The sequence below is a fragment of the Abramis brama genome (assembly GCF_963993115.1).
Source record: "Abramis brama genome assembly, chromosome: 5".
NCBI lineage: Eukaryota > Metazoa > Chordata > Actinopteri > Cypriniformes > Leuciscidae > Abramis > Abramis brama.
Genome location: NC_139967.1, coordinates 19,355,474 through 19,379,092, shown reverse-complemented (window position 1 = coordinate 19,379,092; position 23,619 = coordinate 19,355,474). Strand labels below are relative to the sequence as shown.

General features: G+C 37.0%; 1 protein-coding gene across 3 annotated transcripts in view; it reads right to left on the bottom strand.

Moving 5' to 3' along the window:
• The window catches only part of atp2a3 (ATPase sarcoplasmic/endoplasmic reticulum Ca2+ transporting 3), an 83,577-nt gene that overhangs the window by 54,775 nt on the left and 5,183 nt on the right, over positions 1-23,619 (bottom strand). The window contains exon 1 of one of the 3 annotated variants that reach the window (XM_084114401.1): positions 14,241-14,854. The exons of 1 other annotated variant lie outside the window; for it this stretch is intronic. In XM_084114401.1, the coding sequence (XP_083970527.1) occupies positions 14,241-14,358 (118 nt within the window). In that variant the 5' untranslated portion in view covers positions 14,359-14,854. Of the gene's footprint in view, positions 1-14,240; positions 14,855-23,619 lie in introns of those variants that run through there. One more of the 3 variants, XM_084114403.1, reaches the window with a different exon arrangement.

Sequence of the window (23,619 nt, the reverse complement as noted above, 5' to 3'; positions counted from 1 at the left end):
CATCAGCCTTTTCACAGTTTGTATCACTCCGCTTGTCTGTGTTTGCGCAACTTGCATCATTAAGCCAGTAGGTGGTGACAAGTGAATGTCTTTATGAGTGAACAATTGAAATTTAATTGAACTGATTTAATAGTGCCAAAGACATTGATTAACTCAAGAAAGAAACAAGTTGCTGAAACCAATATTTAATGCTAAAAAGTTTACATCTATGCAAAATAATCCTTGAAAGATTTCTCATTTAAGGCCATTCCTGTTTGGAATATGTGATTGTGTATTGTCAACAATAAGCAGAAACATTTTGCATTTCCATTTTGTAGTGTGGATCATTTTTTTCAACATTTATCCTCATTCTCATGTTTAAGAATCTGTTATCTTGACAAATAATTTATGCTACTGCCCACTGACATGCTTTTAAAGCTATTGTTATCAAAAAATGTTGACTTCAAACACCTTAAAATGCACATATGTAGGTCCGAGAAATCAAAATTTTCTCAGGGGAGCATGCCCCCCAACCCCCCAAACTACCTCACATTTGAATGTGTGTGTCTGTGTGGTAATGTGGGCTGGTGTGGCTACAGTGCCAGGACTGAATTTTTTAACCAGTCTGCCCCCTGCATATAGGCCTAAAATATACATTATTCTCTGTATCGAATCATGTTATCTTGTTACCCACCCCCAGCCCCTGATGTTTCGGGCTCAGCCCCTGATGTTTTTAAAACCTAGAAACGCCCCTGCTCATTACAATGGCCCTTAAAGAATGTTAAAAAATTGTAAATGGCCCTTGATAGGAAAAAGGTTCCCCACCCCTGCTTTAATTAAACATTATGAGGTCCAAAAAAAAAAAAAAAAAAAAAAGTTAAACATGCATTGATGAACACAAATAGATCAGTAACATGCATTTAGAAGACAGATACAGTGAATTTTATGTTGACTTTAAGAATGCTATTTTTTTTTAAATCTGGCTGATGCTGATACTGATATTCAACAATTAGTTTCATCATGTTACACTATTACAGGCATTACACTATTTCAATGAATTGTTAAATTGAAAAACTACACTAATAAAAACTTTTATTTTGAGAGTTATAAAAGATAACATTTAACAGTGTTGTTAAATTATTGGCGCTTTTGAGGCAAAAATCATCTAAAATGTAAAAATAGAGGAAAATTATGCACGTTTATGCACAATTAAAGGGATAGTTCACCCAAAACTGATCCAGTCCAAAAAAAATAATTTACTCACCCTAATGTTGTTCCAAACCTGTATGATTTTCTTTCTTCTGCTGAACACAAAATATATTTTAAAGAATGTTGGTAACCAGACATTTGACAGTAGCCATTGACTAAAATTGTTTTTCTACTATGGGAATCAATGGCTACCATCAACTGTTTGATTACCAACATTCTTTAAAATATCTTCTTTTGTGTTCAGCAGAAGAAAGAAATACAGGTATGGAACAACTTGAGGGTGAGTAAATGATGACAATTCTCATTTTTGGATTCTCACTATTCTCCTATGAAGTTTTCTCATATCTAGATATGGGTCAAGCTTCTTTGAATGTAAGCCTATGGCCTTTTTTTGCTTTATCATTCACCAGAAAAAGATCAGATTTCACAGAAAAGCACAATCACCTTAATGTGTTGTCCATAGCCTAAATACTGCAATTTCAGTTATGTGCCAAAGTTTTTCAATTTAGGGTTAGGTATTCATACATATTTGTTCAGAGAAAACAAAAATTACTACTTTTTTTGTTTTCGTCAGTTTCAAAACATTCGTTTTTAAGAGTAGTTGCCATGACCACCTGGCTCATGGACATGGTCGGAACAGCATCTGTCAACATTCACCCAAAATAAATGTTACACAACATAATTCAAGCGAGTATAAATCAAGAGTAGGATTTATCACAACAACACTATACTACTATAAATCAAAATGCTGTTTGAATTCATGTGAACCAAGTCTTATGATAAATGTACTGTATGTTGAAGGCAGAAAATAATTCCCTGCTTTAAGTGCCACTTACAAAGCAGTCATTAAAACAGAAGTTCCAGGCCTCCTTCAGCTTCTCAAAATAACTTGGAAGGAATTCTAATGCATTCATTCTGAAGTTATTGATGTAAACTAGAATGCAAAAGACTTTAGAGTTACTGTAAGTGCAACTCTCCATCATTGTGAATAAATCATAATCCACTCATCTGTGATTTTTATGACTACAGAAAGAGTAGTAAAACACAAAATTACTGAACATTGTGTTAATTAATACAACTAAACATGCAAAGTCTAAAGTTAAACTTCAAAGTTAGGGTCACACGTACGGTGGCCGAGAGAGCTCAACGCGCTGCAACTGAAGAAAACACATGCAAATAGAAAAAACACCCGCAAATTAAGAAAACATCTTCATCAGTTTCACAACACATGTGTGCTCCAAATACTCACAACACAACCAAATACAGAAACGCGCTGCAAAAGTTCACAACACAACCAAATACAGAAACGCGCTGCAAATAGGACAGAACACAACGGAAATGTTTCCGGGGAACCCAATAAGTGACGGACGGACGACTGGGACGTGCTTATTGCTCGTGAGCATTACCTATGCCCTACTCTCTTAAAAGGGCAGACGGCAGAGCCCTTGAATTGGGCACTTTGGAGGGAGCGGGGCACTTGTGTGCCATGTTGATGAAGGGAGCAACCAGAGAATGTCTAAGCAACGAAAGACAACGTAATTTCCTCATTATTTCCACCTGGGATGTTCCCATGACAACGCAGCGCGTGTCCATCAGCTGAATAGCTGTTCTTACCAGAAATATAGTATTATTGCTGTTAACATAACTGTTGCAAATAAATATACATTTTATACAACAAAGTTTTTAAAAATATGCGTTATATCTGTGTGTGAGTGTCTCAACTTTAAAACTTAACATGACAAAATGTGTACAATGTAACTGATGTATAGATTAATGTCTTTCCCTCATGTTCTTTTTTTCTATCTTTATTTATTTATTTATTTTAGTCTTCAGCTCATTGTTCTTTTTAGTATTCTTATGACATTGAACATATTGTAAATACATTTTGTATATTGTATACAAAGTTGTATGTCATAAACGTGTCATCTCTGTATGTTTTGAAAAAAATAAAAATAATAATAAAAGTAGACAGCTGTAAGCACGTCCCAGCCGGGTCCGTCACTTATTGGGTTCCCCGGAAACATTTCCGTTGTGTTCTGTCCTATTTGCAGCGCGTTTCTGTATTTGTTTGTGTTGTGAACTTTTGCAGCGCGTTTCTGTATTTGGTTGTGTTGTGAGTATTTGGAGCACACATGTGTTGTGAAACTGATGAAGATGTTTTCTTAATTTGAAGGTGTTTTTCTATTTGCATGTTTTTTCTTCAGTTGCAGCGCGTTGAGCTCTCTCGGCCACCGTACACACGGAAAACCCTTGGCATAAACTTCACACATTGATTAAGGAGGTTGCCAAGTCTCTGTGGGTTTCTTGTAGAGATTCCTACTAGTCCAACTGTATCAAGCGGTGGGTCATGTGAGCTCCAATGTTGGAAGTGGCTACTAATTTTGCATAAAGTTCAACTCTGCTCAACTTGTTGCATCGCCAACGGTTGCTTTTACTCATGTTGCCAAACAGACATTGCCAACTCTCACTGAAAATAAGTCACTTTGCCGCTGTATGTATAAACGCCTCTATGATGCCCCTAAATACATCATTAGTATAGTGAGCATCCTAGTACTGTTCGTGCACAACACTCAGTACTTTATTAGGTTAGGATACACATTATGAAGTTTCTGGAAAATAAATTGTGAGTGATGAATACAGGGATGTAATTATTTGACTCTTCACAACTTCAAAGAGGTTTTCTCATAACATTGCATAAAAAGAGAGGGAAAATAGAGAGAGATACACTGCTCACTAGAAGCGGTCATATTATGAGGCTAATATTCAAACTTTCCTTCATTTCATGTGAGAGACAGTCATTAATCTCTGGAATAAGACAGGGGGTTTCTGAATCTGTTTATAGTTCATCTGTCTAATAATGAGACATACCCAGAGTTACCGTATACTGATGTTATTAAATATACCTCAAAGTCATTTGAGCACACCTGGAATGCATGCATATTCTCACACACACTTATTTTACATTTCATATTTAATGTTATTTAATTGTCTACTTCATAGCGAGCCCAAAGCATTGATATTGGCTGTCTGAGGTGTTATGGAATAACATTGTTTCTCTCTGATGGTGGAAGGTCTCACACAAAGTTTCTGTGACTGTACAGCAACCCTACATGCATCACCCACAGTGATCCTTAGCTTTAACATCCCAGCCTTTATATCTGCAACACACACACACACACACACACACACACACACACACACACACACACACACACACACACACACACACACACACACACACACACACACACACACACACACACACACACACACACACACACACACACACACACACACACACACACACACACAACATAAATAATTTCTCACTCAAGGAAAACTGAATGAAAGACTTTTGGATGTTTCAATTTAAAAACACAGAGCATCAAGTACAGTTTTCCAGCTACAGTGAATACATCGACGTACACACAAACACACACAAAATGAGGGAACATCCAACAAGTCGGTGGGTTGCCTGCACAACTAGCTATCTGACTAATGGGTCTTAAAGGTATAGATCACAGTCACAAAAAATTAAAATACTGACATCATTTATTTACTCATGTGATGTTCCAAACCTATATGACTTTCTTCTGTGGAACACAAAGTTTTGGTGACCATTGACTTCCATCGAATGGACCAAAAAATAAAAAGACATTTCTTAAAATATCTTAGAAAACAATAAAGTCATGCAGGTTTGGAACAACATGGGTTTACGATGGCAGAATTTTCTTTTTTTTTCTGAACTAGGCTATACCTTTAGGAAAGTCCTGTGTGAGTTTGTAGAGAGGCAAAATCTTGAACAGTGTTGACTACTGTATCCTGGGCTTCCAACATAGGGTTAAATCAGCTGAGCTACGCTTCTTTACGCATTTTCTTTCTTCTAACTGACCTGCAGATCAGGGAAAATACAAGAGCTGAACAGACAGGACCGTTTCTGCAAAAGAACACACACACATAACCAGACAGACATACAGGAACATGCAGAAACCAAAGAGAAATGGTTGTGAGTGATTAATAAAAACACTACACTCATGCAGGCTGAGTCAAATGAGCGGTTTGCCACACGGAGGTGATGCTGTGAGCATAAGTGGGAGGTGAGAATGAGAGCTGAGTGGTAAGTTAGAAGCAGATCACACAAACATACAGACACACGCACACACAAGATGTGCTAATGATAACGCTCTAGCCTCAGTACTTCCTTCACTCAAACAAGCATGGGAACAAAACAAAAAATATCAATAAAAACCAACAGTTATTCTAGCAAGGAATATAAAAAGACAAAATATATCTACATCGTTATTCTACGTGTGCAGTATTAGGTGTGTTGGAGTAATCACAGTAAAATGATGATGCACCAATGCAGCACAACGCTTCAAAAACCTCACCATTTTACATGCTGCAGATTTTAATGCACTGTTGCATGTATAAAACCAGAAATAATGTGGTCATACACTAAGGTGCAACATTACAGATGGCTTTAGATGTAATGCCTAGAGGAGCAGCGGAAAATGCACCGCTTGTAGATCTGGCACGAGCTGTTATCTGTGGTTAGCAGTTAGCACTAGCTGATGGTATTTTCTTGCGGTTAATGGAGAAAAAGAGAAGGCCTACAGAAAATTGTTAAGTGTGCTTAGGGTTGTTGTTGAAACAGTTCATTCAGTGGCTGTGCTAGACTTTCTCATTGTTGTAAAAGTCGTCATAATCTATTATTGGTCGTCATTTTAATATTCATATTTCAATGATAATAAGACATTTTATAGCTTTTGTTTTCGATTTTTTTTGCATTTTTAATCCTGTAATTGAAAGATGATCTTATAGGCTATTATGCCTTTATATGTGTATGAAGAGAACCACCACACAAAGCAGAAGAATGTTTGTTCTTTTCTGCAGTGACAGCGGAGGCCACTAAAACGGACAAATATGTACTAATGGAATTCATTAATGGAATTTTAAAAAATAGCGGTCAACGTATCAAGACTTTGTCATACATTTTATGACAAATGACAATTTATGACATTTATGAAAAATGACAGTAAAGACTTTATCGCATGAAAAGATTATTAAAATAATCCATTTTAAAATAAAATATATTAAAATAAAAACAGTTATTTTAAATTGTAATAATTAATAATTCACAATATTAGTTTTTTTTTAATTATCAAATAAATGCAGCCTTGGTGAGCAGTGTTTTTTACTTGTCCTGCCAAAGTTTTCACGGGCCCCTCCACAAAAAATTATTTGTAAATAAATTATTGTTTCTGACCAATGTAACATTGTATTATAATAAATGATATGACACCATTTTTTTTAATAACACCCACAGCATAACTATTAGTAGGCTTAAAGAGGTGTTCTATGAATAATGACCATTTTAGTATTCTGCTCCTGTGTAACTGGAGTTCTGACAAGGGGGAAGCAAAACCATCCAAGCATAAGTTTCACACAGATGATATGCCATACCAAAAATAACGCATTTTCATTATGAGGCATTTTGATAGAGAGAGAAACAGTGACATAAACAGGGTCCTCTGAGAATGGCTTCAGGTCACTGTGTGTTTTTCAGTGTGTAAACACTGTGTTTTACAGTACACTGTTAAATGTTGCTGTAGATTTAGCAGCACAGTAGGCTACTGTAATAACCTACAGTACAATACTGCATTTCTATATTACAGTAAAGTACTGTAATTTGCATTGTATTGTGGGTAATTTTGTTTGAGCGGGAACATTTTACAGTAAATTTTAGTGTTGCTGTAACCTAGCTGTAACCTGGCTGTAATATACCTGGCAATAATACAGGGTTGCTGTAAACCGAGCAACTGACTGACAGCCCGACTGACGTCAGAGCAGAGAGCACAACTGCAGGTAGACGCAGATCACTCGCTGGATGGATGGATCTCACTCTGCGGATATCTGGAAATTTGGTAAGTTAATTTTGAATTTTATAATAAGGTTTTAGGATTTTACACTATAGTGTACAAATATCAGTGGAAGTTTAGCCAGCAACGGTTGCAAAAACACCGTTAGTAGCTTGTTAGATCTGCTCTTTAACCCCATTGCTTGTCGCGACACTTTCAAATCTAACTCGAGATTTGACCATTGAATTAACGTTAACATTACCTTACGGTTTATTTCGACCAAAACAGACTTGGTGATTGTTGGAACGGTGGAAGGCCGAATCGAGGTGGTTAATTAAGGTTTGCGAGATAAAATTACTGCATTTGACATGTTACGTTTGAAGGATCTTATGATAACAAAAATGTCTGACTGTCTGTTATCTAGGGATCCTTTCCATAACGTCGAGCCCGTCAGTGGTAAAAACAAGCACTTATAATAGACATAACGTTATTTTGCTCAAACTGCTATATTTGCAGTCCGTTTCTCGGATGGCGAACTTGATTTTACAAACTGTTATGATCAATACTGGACCAAATTTAATAAGTCGTTTAGACACAAAAACACGCGAAAACAAGGGTTAAATACTGCACTTTCCATTGCAACGCAAAATGGGAGATTTGGGCTAAGAGAGATTGGCTATTGGTACCAATTTAGCCTTTTATTTCATTTCTATTTAGGCGGGAGACCCAGTTCTGTAGCATTGTGATTTGTATTATAATAATAATTAAAAATATGAATAAAGGTGTAAATTGTTCAAAATATACTATCAGAGTTAATAATGATCAATTAGGCAACAAAGACAAGTAAAATGCATGCCAAAAAGCAAGTTAGAATATTTAGAGAGGTCAAGTGAAGCTTATTTTTATTAACCTAGATGTACTGTAAGCAGATGTATGAAATATATGTCCTCAACAAGAAACATAGGCCTGCTACACAAAACGAGCAGTTTGTGTGAGAAAACGAACAGTATTTCTATCGTTTTTACCTCTTGTACACTTTCCGGCGCTTGCGCAGACTAAGCCAGAATGCGCGCACACGTCACACACCCATACTGTCTATGCACACACCAAGAAGCGCGCGCACCCTCAGATCACTTGGACGTGGTTGTGTAGAGGTAAAAACAATATAAATACTGTTCGTTTTTCTACACAAACCGCTCGTTTTGTGTCTTAGGCCATCAATGTGTACTTACGATGGGGAATTGTTTAATTTGGACTTCTCTGTGCATGCTCTTTGAGGTGGTGACCATAGACCTGCATTATATGACTGACAGACAAGAACGGTTTGGACATAAAAATATCAAAATTGAAACTACTGCGGAAACAAAGACACCTACATCTTGGATGCCCTTGAGGTAAGCTAAAACATACAAAAATTTAATTTCAAAGTGAACTATCCCTTTAACTATCCCTTTAAAAGCTGCTTACCTGTAAAGTGCTGGTGTACTGGACATGCAATGTTCCTAAATGAAATGTTTTTTTTTTTTTTTCACAAATGCACAATAGTGTAATTGATTAATAATTTTTTTTTTGACAATAACCTTGTTTGGATTGATTGATTTGCAGTTATTCTGAAGTTGCATTATAATATTATTACCTGCAAATTTATATACTGTAATAACTACATAATATATAAATATAATATTATCATTATGAGTAATTTGAAAAATATAATATTTAGCAATAATGTATCAATATAGATATTACAGTACAATACTGTATAATTAATTACAGCAGAAGCAGAAACATTACAAAAATACAATAAAGTACTGTTTTGTAGTTTACAGTACTGATCTTGTGTACTGTAAAGTAAATTACAGTACAGTTACTGTAAATCAAAATACAGTAACTTGCTGGCAACCTTGCTGCCAGTACTGTACTGTAAAAATACAAGAAAATCGTTAACAGTGTAGCAATACCCATGCCAACAGGCTTACAAAAACACACGCATGTGCACACTCACACAACGCACAAAACTCTGCATCACAAAGATCGAACCACCAAACATCCTCCTTAGATCACAGCTGTGAGTGAGAAAGCTGCTTCTTCCACATAGTAGTATGAGTTACAGAGTTTAGTATCTACTATGGGTCTGAAATAAAAATGGGCAAACCTGAAGATCAGTCATTAAAGATGAATTATAAAGACATGTCCTTTCAAAAACAGTATGACCACCAATTGAAGACCTCTCTCCTCCCTACAACAACAGCTCTGTGGGAAGCACACATATCTACAATGACTTTAACCCCAGAGGGTTCCATTCACCACAGTTACAGCAGCAGCTTACCATTGGCCTCTTTCTGCACGCAGGTGAAATACATAATGGAGTTGACCTCAATTCAGCATAGCCCAAAAGCGAGCAGTATAGCATTTTCTGTGCTGATCTTTTGCCCTATTTTGTGTTTAACAGAATGGCTTTTAAGATCATTAATGAAGATGGGTTCCTCATTTTGAGATCCTAATGTCACAAAGAAGACTGAAGGAATAGAGAGACTATGCAGTCACAGTTCCCTGACCTACAGATCAAGACCATGTTTAAACATCTAGGAGGCTGAGAGTGGGGTCCCACAGCTCATCATTTACCCAGTTGTCATTTCTTCTTCTTCTTTTTCTTTAGCGTTTATCCCGCATAGTAGCAGGGTCCGCTTTTCTGGATCGTTGGCGCCATTTTATACGATCATCGGTTGTCATTTCATCCCAGTTATTTTCAGGAGATTTTCCCTTTTCCATACAATTAAAGGTGTATAGAATTTTAAAAATCATGAAGAAAAAAAAATATCACAAAAGCTTATTTAAATGTTTGTTTTTTTAAAAACAAGTGATTTTAAACCGTTGAAGCGGTTTAAAAGAGAACTAATTTAACTCAGCTAAAGAGAACTGATTTTAACTAATTTAACTCAGCTAAAGAGAACTAATTTTGCTATTTGCGCGCCCTGTCTGAGAAGTGCGCACATGAAGCCGCTGCTCATACTCTTATCCTTCCGGAGCTCCTCTGTGGGACTCGAGACCAATGTGACACAGGTCACGCTTATTAGCACCGGCCTCGCTTGGCTAAATTACTTTATCCAATTTAAATATTGTAATTTTTTTTTGTCCTATTGCTAGCTTCTTTGTTCCTATTTTATCATACTTCTTGTTTCTTTGTTTACTTCTTTTCAGTAAGCTTGTTTTTTTGTTTTTTTTTAAGTTTTTTCTTAGTTAGGCTTGAAATTGGTGATAAGAATTATGAAATTATGACAAGAATTATGAAATTGAAATATTTTGATATCATAAAACCTTATTTAAAGTAAAAAATAACTATATTATGATATATATTGTTATCGTGAAATAAATTTTTTGGTCATATCGCCCACTCCTAATTTATACCATCGTTATATATTGCCCAGTCCTAAAACCAGTTAAAGCATTAAGGCATTATCATAACACATGACTTTCAGTAAATCTGCTTTGTGAAATATGTGTATTGTAAAAAGTACTATTCAAATAAATTTGACTTGACTTTTGTAATATCAATTTTACTAAAACTGTGTGAGGAACAGTCTGTTCCTCATTGCTAATGAATGGATTCAAAAGTCATATGGACTACTTTTAATCTACTTTCTCATATTTTGATATTTACTTTCATTGTAATAAAAGCGCTGCTCAAACATTCTGACTGAGATCTCATTTTGCATTTCACTGAACTAAGATGACAATATTGGGTCGAAATGACATGAGGGTGAGATGAAAAAGTTAAATGGACAAAGGAAGAATAAAAGTATTTGATCTGTTAGACAAATTGTGTCGCTACTGTAAATAGCTCCACAGGAAGCATTGTTTCAATTCAAATTAATGTTGATTATAAATACAATAGATCTTAAAAAGAAAATTAACTTGTATTAATTAGAATTTTAAAGGGATAGTTTTAAGGGGATATTTCACCCAAAAATGAAAATTCTGTCTGCATTTACTCACCCACATGTCATCCATGACTTTCTTCTCACATAAAAAAATATTTTGAAGAATGTTGTTAACCAAACCATTTTGGTTATTGTACTTACTTCCATTGTATGTGGAAAAAAAAACAACTCAAAATATATTTTATGCTCCAAATAAAAAAGTCATACAGGTTTGGAACATGAGAGTAAATAAATTATGGTAATTTTCATTTTTGAACTATTGTGGTGAACTATTCCTATAAAACTCACCTTTTAATGAAGTTCAAAGATGTACAGTGCAAAGTAGTATAACTGCGAAACCGTTAATACTGTTATTGATAGGCCTATGTTACGCCTAGTCTGTAGGATGTTCTAGTCATACATAATTTCAAGGAATGTCACTATATCTTAAACACATGCTGTAACTTAAAGGGTTAGTTCACCCAAAAATGAACATTCTGTCATTAATTACTCACCCTCATGTCATTCCAAACCCGTAAGACCTCCGTTCATCTTCGGAACACAAATTAAGATATTTTTGATGAAATCCGAGAGCTTTCTGAACCAGCCATAGCAACCAGACCATGCAATTACATTGCAGTCTAAGGAAGGGTCGAAAACCTCTCAGATTTCATCAAAAATATCTTAATTTGTGTTCCGAAGATAAACGAAGGTCTTACGGGTTTGGAACGACATGAGGGCGAGTAATTAATGACAGAATTTTCATTTTTGGGTGAACTAACCCTTTAACTTTACATATGGTTTCCCACAGAACAAAAAAGAGTGGAATGAGGAATGCTGATGTTAGATTTCAGATGCATTCTGCAAAAGCCTGTCAGAATTACCTCTAGGGAAAAAAAATGTGGGTGCTAATATACAATAATGATTAATGGCTTAATGGTAAACAAAACCTCCTGTCCGCCTGCATTAACAACGTGCCAGTGTGTCAGAATAATCTCAAAAGGGTTTGGAGCATTTCCCACCCACACACAGAAAACAAACACACAGGCTTTGGACAAAAGCACACTGTTACATACACAAAATGCATATAAACAACAAGGCGGTGAGGCAAAATTTGAAAGGAAAAAAAAAATGCATCAGAGAACACAGGCCAATTAGTTATTTACTTGAAACAACATGTCAAAAAGCATTACTGTTTATTACAACACCTGTCATTTTAAAGCATAAAATCAACTTAAGATAACATCTTCTGAATGCATTCTGAAAGCAGATATACATCCACAAAAATACAAATAGACTTCAAACAGATACAAAACATACAGCAAAGTTAAACAGGTCAAAGAGGAAAGGGTATTCCCAGTGAGATTCAGCTGCATGTCAAACAGGAAGTTGATGGCTCAAAGCGAGAGACACATCATCTACAACAAGAATGTTACTTTTTCCATTAAGTAAAAGTCAGCCTCAGGCAGCTGTGATGTCTCAACCAAATCATGTTACAAACCAGCTCTACCCAGACACAAACCACCACACAACTATCCAATATCTATTGTTTATTGTATCTTGCACACTGTATAATTGCATGTTTATGTGGTTGGAGTTGTTGCACTGGATGTTTAGGGATCAATTCAAACCTAATCTTTGTCCATCTTAAAGAGGAACCTACTTCAAACACCTAGTGGGGGGTCACTTTAAAGTTGAGTGTTGCTGAGTGTGTGTGTAACAAGTTAATGAGTCTGTTGCTTTACCCGACCCAAGTGGAAAGTCATGGGACGATGTGCTTATGCAGCATTAGAGTCTGCAGGGAGATCAAATCAAATGCAATGAGGATTCTTTATTAATCTGTGATGGGCTGTCACATGCTGACACTAGCTCATGTTCATTTCCTAATAAATGATAGTTGATATGATATCTTCTGTTACTGTATGTTCATTTGGAGGTGTCACCGTTCTAATTTGAATATCAAGCAAGCGGTTAGTGTATGAACAAAAGTGCTGTAGTGGAAAACATGTCACGTGTCAAAGTGCAAATTCTGCTATAGAGTTTGATATGACTGGGTGTGCACCACAAAGCAACAATGACAAGCTAAACTGAGAGAAAAATGCTTTTCAAAAGATTTTCAGACACAAAAAGTATTATATCTGCACAGATAATTTTTCAGAGCCACTGCGGCCAAGTGTAGCCAATAAGATGAGATATTAGTGAAACTTGGACAGAAAAAAGTGAGTGTCTGGGCAATGCTATCAAAACCATGACATATGTATGAGATAAACACACAGACTCTTTCATGCTTGTTCATTATACTACTCTCAATTGCTCAACCCTGCAAAATAAATCATGCAATGTGAACCGAACAAATGAACCTTACAGTGTAATTTCAGATGACAAAAAAAAAATGGCCTGAAATATGACGCAAAAACAGAATAATTTAGTACAGTACAGTCTTGCTTTAAAAAAAGCTCTTTTAAAGTGTCCTGTGTAACAAACAGTGGTAATAGGGCAACGTAACCTGATGCGAACTGTTTCTACATGAACATTGTCTCACTGAGGAAGTAGAAAACAGGTTTCTCAAGTATAATGCTAGTCACTGGTAAATTATCTAGCTCTTTATCTCTTGAAACAATATTTCCCTTTCAAAGGACGGCTATTCCCTGCACATGCCTTTGAGCCAGAAACTTCTGAGCGTGGGAGTTGGTGGTTTATAATGAGGGGTGTCTGAAATCCTACAGGACGTGGACACTTGCATCTCTGCAGGCCTATAATGCTGGTGCACTAAGACACCTCAACAGAAGGTTTTCCATTCGAAGGCTCACGGCCAGGTATATTACAGAGCGCCAATCACTTTGGATTTGCCTGAATTCAAACTAAGGGTAATAAAAGAGGGAGAATGGAAAATGCCGGTCTCATTGGTCATAATGTCCCACCTCATAAAAGAGAGCCAGGCTGAACATATCAAACTATCTATGAAAACGAGAATTTTGTTCCCTCATAGTCAGAATTATTTACAGCACAACCTTTGAACAAAGCATCATATTTCAAGGTTATTCTTAGTAAAAGTCCAAAACTTAGAGACACTGCATCATAATCCATCATTTTGGAGATCTCATCAGCAATTGTCATTCTCTCCCTCTATTTCTTATCATGTAAGGGAGACAAAAGCCACCTATTGTAAAGAATAACTTTCTTCCGCTGTAGGAAACGCGTGTTCTGCGTATGATCAACTCTACCGCCGGTAAACACTTCTGAACACTGCCAGGTAAATACATGAGAGGTTACTCACCGTTAGGTCCATATTTGTCAAAATTATTTTTCACTTGTTCCAGCGTGAGTCCAGTGTTTTCGTTCACACCGAAGTTTGCTAAAACTTCTGATGTAGATTTAGTGTGGGCGTTTTCCATCTCGAGGAACTGTTTACTACGAGCACTTGAACGGCATGTATTTGTGACAAATGATACCGAGATAACGGAGGTGTGAGAAGTGGCTAAATTTCCACCGAGGTGCTTTCAGACCGCCAAGCGGAGGTGGTAGTCTGCGCAGACGTCCACCTGCCCCTTCTGCAAGCCGCCGGTTTGAGCCCGTGAAGCTGTTGTGACTGTGTGACTGTGTGAGCCCGACTGCCCGAGCGATGTGAATGAGCGTGCACGCGCTCCGCGTCCTCTGAAGGTGCGCGAGGTTCCCGCCTCTTTTTCCGTGAGCTCGCTCTTGTTTGAGCAGTGAGCACCGTTCGCGAGCGCTTATTGGCTCGCGTTACCTGAGAGAAGTGAAAGGCGGCTCGCGTTCGCTGTTCGTGTATGAAAAAGAAAAACCGCCGTAATCGAGACCTGCGCCAAACTAATTTCCGTGTGAGGAGGAGAATTAAACGTTTGAGCAGTTTGTCGTGGATGAAGGAAGCCTGTAAGTTCCTCCGAGTGCGTCATCTGTGGGCTTGTCAAACTGTCACAGCTCAAACTTGTGTCAAGATTGCCACTGATTAATGTATCTAGAATATATTAACCATTAACTGGCCGTTATGAAATACAACTAAAAGTAGGCTATCCACAGTAATGAAACCTTTGACATCTACAAATTGCGTTTACCTTTGCTTATTAAATGCATAGAGCAACAATGTACACTGTTAATGCGAGGAATTGCTGAATCGAAATTTACTAATGCTGCAAACTGCAAAATTGTCATCCTAAAATTCAGGTGAAAGCATTGAGAACTGTCTTAAAAGGAAAACACTATTATCGCAGCCGTGTACAGAAGGGGAGATGGATTTAGAACAAGGTGCTCCAGTTCTTTCCTGGCTCATAGTTTCTCATCTGTCCCTGTGCAATGTCTATATATAGAAAATATACACTACTAAACTCATGTTAAAACAAGAAACTTTATAGGTTACATCAACCTTGCCTGCAGAAGTGATAGGAGATCTTTGGGGGAAATGAGGTAATAGTCAGGTCAAAGCTGGCATCACAAATGAGACTGGCAGCCCCACCTGGCTTGGCTTTTCACCTCTCAGACTGTTTTCACATTGGTTTGTTTGATTGCTTGGTCTAAACTTGAGTTCATTTCCACCAACCTCCCCCCGTTGGCCTCGCTGGTCTCTTTTCACCCCCAGCCCCAAAGCCGGTTTCATTGGGAAACTTAATCACGCAGTCGACAAGAAAATGTCAGCCTGCATTGATTCAGTTCTGAGTTCAGAAATATTATGGATAGTGACAGGAAGTAATGCAGTTCATGAGGAAGTGCTACCAATGCCATAAATTTGGGATTAGGGAAGTGGTTCTCAAACTTTTTGACTTCAAGGCCACAACAATATTAAAAACTTCACAGTTAAAAAAGTTAAAAAAGATTTTTTTCCTGAAATTAGGAGTGTCCAGATTGAAATAAGTAACTAAAATAATTATAATTAAAATAATAAAATTCCAAAAGATTAAAGGTGAATTAAAATAAGAAATATTGAGATTATTTTTAGATTATTTTAAAGCTTGTTTTGTCTTATTTTAAAACATATTAAGTAATCTTGAGTCCCCCTCGAAAGTTTGCTGAGGACCCCTATAGTGGGCCCTGACCCCCATGTTGACAACTAATGGGTTAGGGATTAGTATTTTTTGAGCTTTGTGTAGGCAATCAGCAGATTACAGTATGATGGGAAAAGTGAGTCTTTTTGAAACTTTGAATAAATTTTTTCACATAGTGATTCACCGTGTCAAAGCGCTCCAAAACGTTGCACACTGAGCACATCTGCTGGTTAAAGGCATGTAAATGCAAAATTACATGTAATGTAATTTCAACGTAATTTCCAGTATTAGTAAATACCTATAAGTAATCCTAAAATATTTTTGAGAAGTACCGGTATGCAAGAAAAAGAGAGGGTATGCTACGGATTAAAATATAGAAGTGCACTGGTCACAGATCTTCCTATAGTTACGCTTCTACAGAGTAATACTGTCTTAACAAAACCTTCTCAGAGAGTACTGACGATACCCTACTTTAAACCCACTGCCTCTAGAACACAATGTGCTTTTGAGGACTATATTTATCTCAAAATGGCCCAGGTCTCTTTCCACCTATCCAGGTCATACTCAGCTTCCACTAAAGTACAGGAGCTCTGTTTAGACATAAGATTTGTGTGCTGATCTAGGACCAGCTGTCACCACTGAAAACATAACTTTCATCATTATGTTCAGATCAGAAGCAAAGGGCAAAAGCCCGACTCAATAATGATTGGCTTCTGGCTTTTCATAAACTTGAAAAGAGCCTACTTTAGTCATCATCGTCGTACCACAATGGTGATCAGTATTCAGACCACTTCCTGCATTTGATCAATTCAGATATTAACTCCCTTCTTGACTCCACATAGAGTTTGATAGATAGATGTCTTCTTGGGTTAAGCCAGTGGCTTGAGGCAGCATGCTAATACAAATTGATGGATCAGATTGCCTTGTTGGAAAGGAATGTTAATAGGACATAATTCACATCAGTTTCCGCTTCCCATTTCCAATAGTACATGCAGGTTTAGCATCTGGGTGGGATGTGTCTCTTTCAGGCTTTCTATCTTAAATGACTTAGCATGAAGCTGCAGAAATCTCATTTTGTTGACAGTTGCAATAGGGCAGTTCGCTCCTCTGTCAATTCTTAAAATATAACCTTTGTGATGAAGAAAGCTAGTCTCATACACATTGAAAGTGAAACTTAAGGTTTGATGTGTGCAGTTTATTTGACAACACAATTTCACCATGGACACTCACATAAAAATCAGTGTGACCATTATATATTTGACATCAAACTCAATCTACCCTCCCCCTAAATGAGAAAAAAAATAGAAGGGAAATCCTTGAATGCCAAAGTCCTTACGGAAAGGAAATCCTTCCCCCTTTTCCCTTACTATTTTACCACACTTGCGTACAATGGATGTCTGTGCGAGTTACAGTTTCAGACACCAAATTTTCCACTCGGGTTTGTGAGCCTCCCAGCTGCATTTGCCTTCAAGCCTGGCTGGTCTCACCATCACTTTGCATTATGGAAATCAGTTACTAAATACGCTTAATTTTTTTTGTATACCATTAAGACATACATTGTTTCTATCAAAAGGGATGCTCTTCTCTTTCTCTCTCTCTCTCTCTCTCTCTCTCTCTCTCTCTCTCTCTCTCTCTCTCTCTCTCTCTCTCTCTCTCTCTCTCTCTCTCCATTCTGCTCCCTCTTTCATGTGTAAAGAAATGAATCCACCAGTCTGCCATTGCCATCAATATTAAAGATACATAATAAAGGCAAATTATTGTTATAAAATAAAAGAAACAGTAAGTAATAAGTGACATCATTTTAAGTCTCAGCATTTTGCGGCCACCAGCTGTGACGTGATGGGAAAGAGCCGCTGTGATGTCTGCTACAGGCACAGTATATGCGGTACCTTCATTGACTTTGACTCAAGGAGATCTGGAGTGAGACTAATCCCCAGACTGCAGCAGCTGCACCTGACAGAGAGAAAGAATGAGAGAGAGAGAGAGAGAGAGAGAGAGAGAGACTGTGCCTGTGCTAGCATCCCCTACACTCTGTCCCAACCAAATACAACACACTTCATCATCCTTTCTCTCTTCCTGTTACACACACAGACTCCAAGCACATTACATCTGTGACGCAGTAGTCATTTCACAGGATGGTACCAGGGGATGCCAATGCGCCGTCTGCCAGTCTGCCTGACGGGAATAAAAGATGAGAGGGGGAAAAGGGGAGGAGGAAGAAAGAGGTTTGTCTGAATTGCAGAGTAACAATTAAGTGTAATCCAATCATTTTTTACAATTTTAGCCAATCAGAGCACAAAACCAAGGAATGTTTTTGAGAAACACAGCAATGAAGTAATGAGAATCTAGAGAGAAGAATTCAATAACATTTCTTTTTCAGTTATTTTAACATTGCCTGATAAAACCTTTTCAAATATTTTGAAGTGTGGCTCTTGTGCAAATATCTTTCTTCTATATTACTTGCACAAAAGAGTCACACAATCAGTGCTTTGCCAATCTTCATCAATCAGTCATCGCCTAATGGAATCAAACAGTCTATAATGAACCAATTACTATGCAGTGAAAGTTGTTGACTGTTAAAATGCCAGTCAGCCAGGTGGCCAATTCAAGTGACATCACTAAACATAACTTATGCTCTCATCATTATGATGATCTTATTCATTTCAGTCCATTGCAAGTGACATTATTTCCCAGAAGCTACTGGTGTCTGTAGAGGAAGTAAAGAATGTTTACAAACAAATATGAATTAACATTTTATGCCTCAAAAATGTGTAGCTTCCAAATGTGACAGTGGTTTTGAAATATTTCACATTGTCTGTGTACGTCTTTCTGTAGTTCCAGTCCACTACTTCCACTTTCTGGCGCATCATATCACAGCCCTTGCAGAGTTGTCACTCACTCTGTGAAGGGTCTTTCAGACATGAGGCATTGTAATGACATTGACATTGTCAGTGCTTCAGCACATGCTAAGTGCAAAGCAAATTTAACCACAGAGTGATGGAAAGCATTAGCAAGACAGCAAAAGCAAAAGAGGGAAGGGTGGTGTATTGCGTAGACAACCATTACTAGAAGTACTGTTATTTCATAATGCACTGAAGCATAAAACATATTGCCCACTAAAATGCACCTCCATTAAACATGAAAAGAACATCATGATAGACTCGGCACCCAACAAATCTAGAGATGTAAATTAAATCAAAGTTAATTAATCGCATCAGGAGGTACGTAACATGGTGCAGGAGGAAGCATGCATGAAGTACCTTGAGTGTTACTCTGAATCAAAGTAATTATCCTCTCAGAGAAAAAAACAAAACAATGTACAACCTTCAGTGAGTGATGCTGTGGATTATCCAACTACACTTCTGACTATTCATCTCTATTCAAAAGCGTATCATATTTTCCCGCCATTATCCTTAATCAAAAAACTTGATCAAAACTTCCGCTCCCCCTCGACAATGGACCCGTTTCACAGATTGTGATGATGCGTTTTCAAAGTTATCAACATCGCAAATGTAGTAGTTTTACATATTTTCATTTAAAAAAATGTAATTTATAACGCTATCTATTTTGTGTTATATTACCTTGGCAGTAAATGACAAAAAACAAATTAACGCTTTGGTGAGGGTGCTTAATTGCTGAGGGAGTGATGGCATATTTGACATTTTTTTCCTCTTCTGACCAATGTAATCAATCTCTCTATATTTTTCCTCCTTTTGGAAAGTCGTGGAAACTCTATCACAGATTTTTTCTTGTGCTATTGAAGCAAATGGAAATACAAAATATATCTTTGCTGCCGTCTCCTGTTCACTGCTATAGAACCCAACTATAACGACTTCCGCTTCTGAGAACCCCGGAAATGAGAAAAGGATCCATGACATCTCTTTTCTGATGACGTGTGAACCGGCGCAATGGCTGGGCAATAATTCCTTCCCTCCAGCAACCTGTCAGACACATGAGATTGCAGCAGTTAGCAAAAGACAACGATTCAATCAATCCTGACGGACAAAATGAAGTCGTTCGAGAAATGTTACACTTATGCATTTGGCAGTTTTAGTTGTTCTCTCCTGTTAATCAAAATGTCCTTATTCAATGTCTTTTTTTCTTCCACATTGTCATGGTGGGTTTGTTTTCCAAGGCATATTGAAAGTTTTGGACAGTCAGTCAACAAAATATAGCTTATAACAGTAAAAAAACAACAACAAAAAAACAGTATAGGTTTTTTTTTCTAACTGCTTTATTAATGTCTTAATCAGTGTGCACAGGTCTGAACTACTACTTGCTCTTATTTACCCGTTTTTGTTTTTTTTTTTGTTTTTTTCACTGTGACAAAAAAGAGATTTGGATGAATGCTATGATGCTAAGCAGCTGTAGTTCACCTGTCCGTTCATTGTACTGGAGTCTGTTTTCATACTAAACAAAAACACTGTTAAGCTGCTGTGCATTGAAAAAAATAAATAATAGACAGAGAAAGAGAAGGAATAGACAGTCAGACTCAGTAAAAGTAAGAGAGAGGGAATAAACCAAATTCTATCACAGATGAAGTGGGAAAAGGGCTCAGGAAAAAAATAAAAGAGTTAGGCCAGGCAAAATCAGGGATGGAAAAAGAATGTGTGAATGAAAAGTGCAGAGAGAGAGAGATTGAATTGGAGCTGGTGTCATTGATAACTCGGCTCCTACTGACAGAACAGCCCAGTGGTAAAGAAAAAGCTTAGATATCGATTTTGAGAGCAGGCTGGTCTTAATTTACAAAGCCAAAGCTGCTTAAGCTGGCCAGTGTTTTGTTCTTTTCTTTTTTTTTTTTTTGTGGTGTAAACGAAGGCACACTGCACTACCCGAAGAAATGAGGAAGAAGAAAGGCAAAGAAGGGCCTTTTAGAAACAGGCCAGAGACAGATAAAAAGGAGCAATGAAATGCAGCAGACTAACTGGGCAACTAAAATGAATGCAACTGAAACAAGAATTAATTCTGAATGAATCCTGATCACTTCAGTATTACTGCATGTCCATGCAGCAAAGCATTAAATGTACAATTTAACATCAATCCTATGATTGTTTCTTAAAATGGCTGATACTAGCCCTACTGGATGAGATGCCACTCACCTCCCAGAATCCTTGTTGTGTATCACCTTAGAGCAAGTTCAGTTAGATGAACAAATGCCATATCAACAGTCAAATAAAAGATTTATTATGTAAAAAAAAATATTTGTTAAAGAGGCTATTATAACAATAATTTTCATTTCTATTGCACTTTTCACAAAGGCAAGGACGCTTCACAATAACTGGAGCTAAAACAAAATAATTCCAAAAGAAAGCAAGCACACAACAGAAAGAAATAAAAGATGCAAATGTGCCCATGGTCAGTCATATTTTACATACTTTTCCTGACTCGTGAAATATTAATATTTCATTTTAAAGCTCCAGAGTTTTGAAAAACAAACTTAGTAAAATGAATGTCTATATTCATCTCCCAAGGTATCTAATTAGACTTCATTTCTGTGTGACAACCTTGAGACTTATAGTGCAGAAGTCATCAGCTTATCTTTCAATGCTCCAGAGACTGGGACTTATAGGAAACAGATCTGACTCTCTAATTACACTCTACCTCCCTTTGATTACCTGCCCTATGAGCAGAGCACGCTCACATGGGCGACTGATCTTCAAGTTCCCCCTTGATGAAGTACCCAACGGAGGGATCATGTCCAAGTGATTAGTGAATCACACTCTGGCTTTTCAACAGAGTATACACACCTGTCAACTTGTTTGGTTCAAGGATCACCGTGCTTTCTCTTAAAATGACTCTAATTTTCTCTTAGTCTCGATTTTAATTTGATGTATATCTTTTCCATTTCCATTTCCATATTCTTTCTTTCTCTCTCACTCTTTATCTCTCTTACGAGCGTTCCTTCAGTCATATCATTTGTAATAAGGAACCGACTTTTCGCTTTTCTTCTCCCTTACTGACAAGGTAGTAACCGTTAAAGAGGGACCCGGCATTACAATATTATACCGATATCCAGGTCACGATGCAATAATTTTGTAATTCTTTTCCCTTTCCTCTTATAACCACAAAAAACAGGTCTTTTCAATTTTTTTATTTACTTTTTCTCCCTGAGGTCCATTTACAATGTTGCAACAAAGACATTCATTATTTAGATTCCAGATTCATGTTCTAATGTTCTCTAAAGAATGCTTTTTTTTTCTGAACAATAGGCATCATTAAGAAGTAAATGCGAGTTGTCATATAGTTTTAATATTCAATATATATCGTCTTTTTTTCATTGTGGAGGAAGTTTTGAGTTTTGAAAGTCAGAGTACTGTATGTTTTCATAAAACAACTCTCTTTTACTGTATCTCACAAGATCAAGGAAATAGAGTTGCTTAACATGACCCCTTTAATGATGCAGCTCATCTATTTATAAATCAGTCAGATATAGCAGCATTGTGTTCAGCACTATAATTCTCCGTAAGATGACTGAGAAAGCAGTTTTCACCTTAAAGGGATAGTTCAGCCAATAATACAAAGTGATTTACACGCATTCATATAATTTCCAAGCCTATGACTTTCTTTCTCTCTCTATTTTGTAGAACACAAAGCAATATATCTAAAAAGTCTCGTTGTTGTTGTGAATTTTTTTGTTATCTTAAGGATTTCCCTTTTAAAATAAACCAAACAGCTATCCATCTCTCTCATCTTTCTCCCTGTGGAAATCCTTATGACAGCTTTATAAAACTATTTTTGAAATGTATTTTTTAGCATTCAGCTGCTCTTTTGTAAAAGCTGCACTCGTAAACAACAAGAACAGACACAACATCATAAACATTCTTTGTGCAGCTTTGACTAGGACAGAATCATTTGACACAGTCACAACATGTCCCTAAAGGCATCACTGTGTCAATTTGGTTGGGATCATTGGACATTTTTCTCTCTATTCCTCCTTTTCCCTCTACTCTGACAGAACTCTAATCTATCTTCCTCTGTGTTTAAGGTGCTCAGCTTGTACACCACACTGAAAAGAACTTCACCTTTCTCTACTCTCGTGGAGGATCATGCACAGTCCAAACTAAACATCCAGCTAACAACTAAAGAGGTATGGACTCTGTCTTGTGGCTGTCTTGGTGACAAGGATTAAGTATTGGGATCTTGGGTAAAGAGTGTTTCCATTCCACTGAATAAAACAGTTTGTAAAGTCCAGTTTTTTCTCATAGCTTATACAGTACAGTATATTACCGTTCAAAAGGATGGATGGTTTTTGAAAGAAATCTCTTTTCTCACCAAGGTGGAGTTTATTTTATCAAAAATAAAAACAATTATATTGTAAAATATTATTACAATTTAAAATAACTTTTGAAAAGCTGAATATGTTTATTCAGTGCTCAAGAAACATGCTGAGAACAGTTTTGCTGCTTAATACTTTTGTGGAAATCTAATATAAGACAGCATAACTTCAGTCCCTGAAGACTAAGAATATAGAATGCTTTGGAATTATAGATCTAGAGAGTTAGATATGAAACATCTTGGACGGATGTGAGCTCTATCCAGCGGCAGATCTGGTCCTCTGGGATGTGTCATTTTCTTGCCCGTTTGACCTTTTTTTAAAAATGGTTGAGGCCTGCACTGAGATTTTGATAAAACGAAGATAAAATTTAAGATGTGCTACAG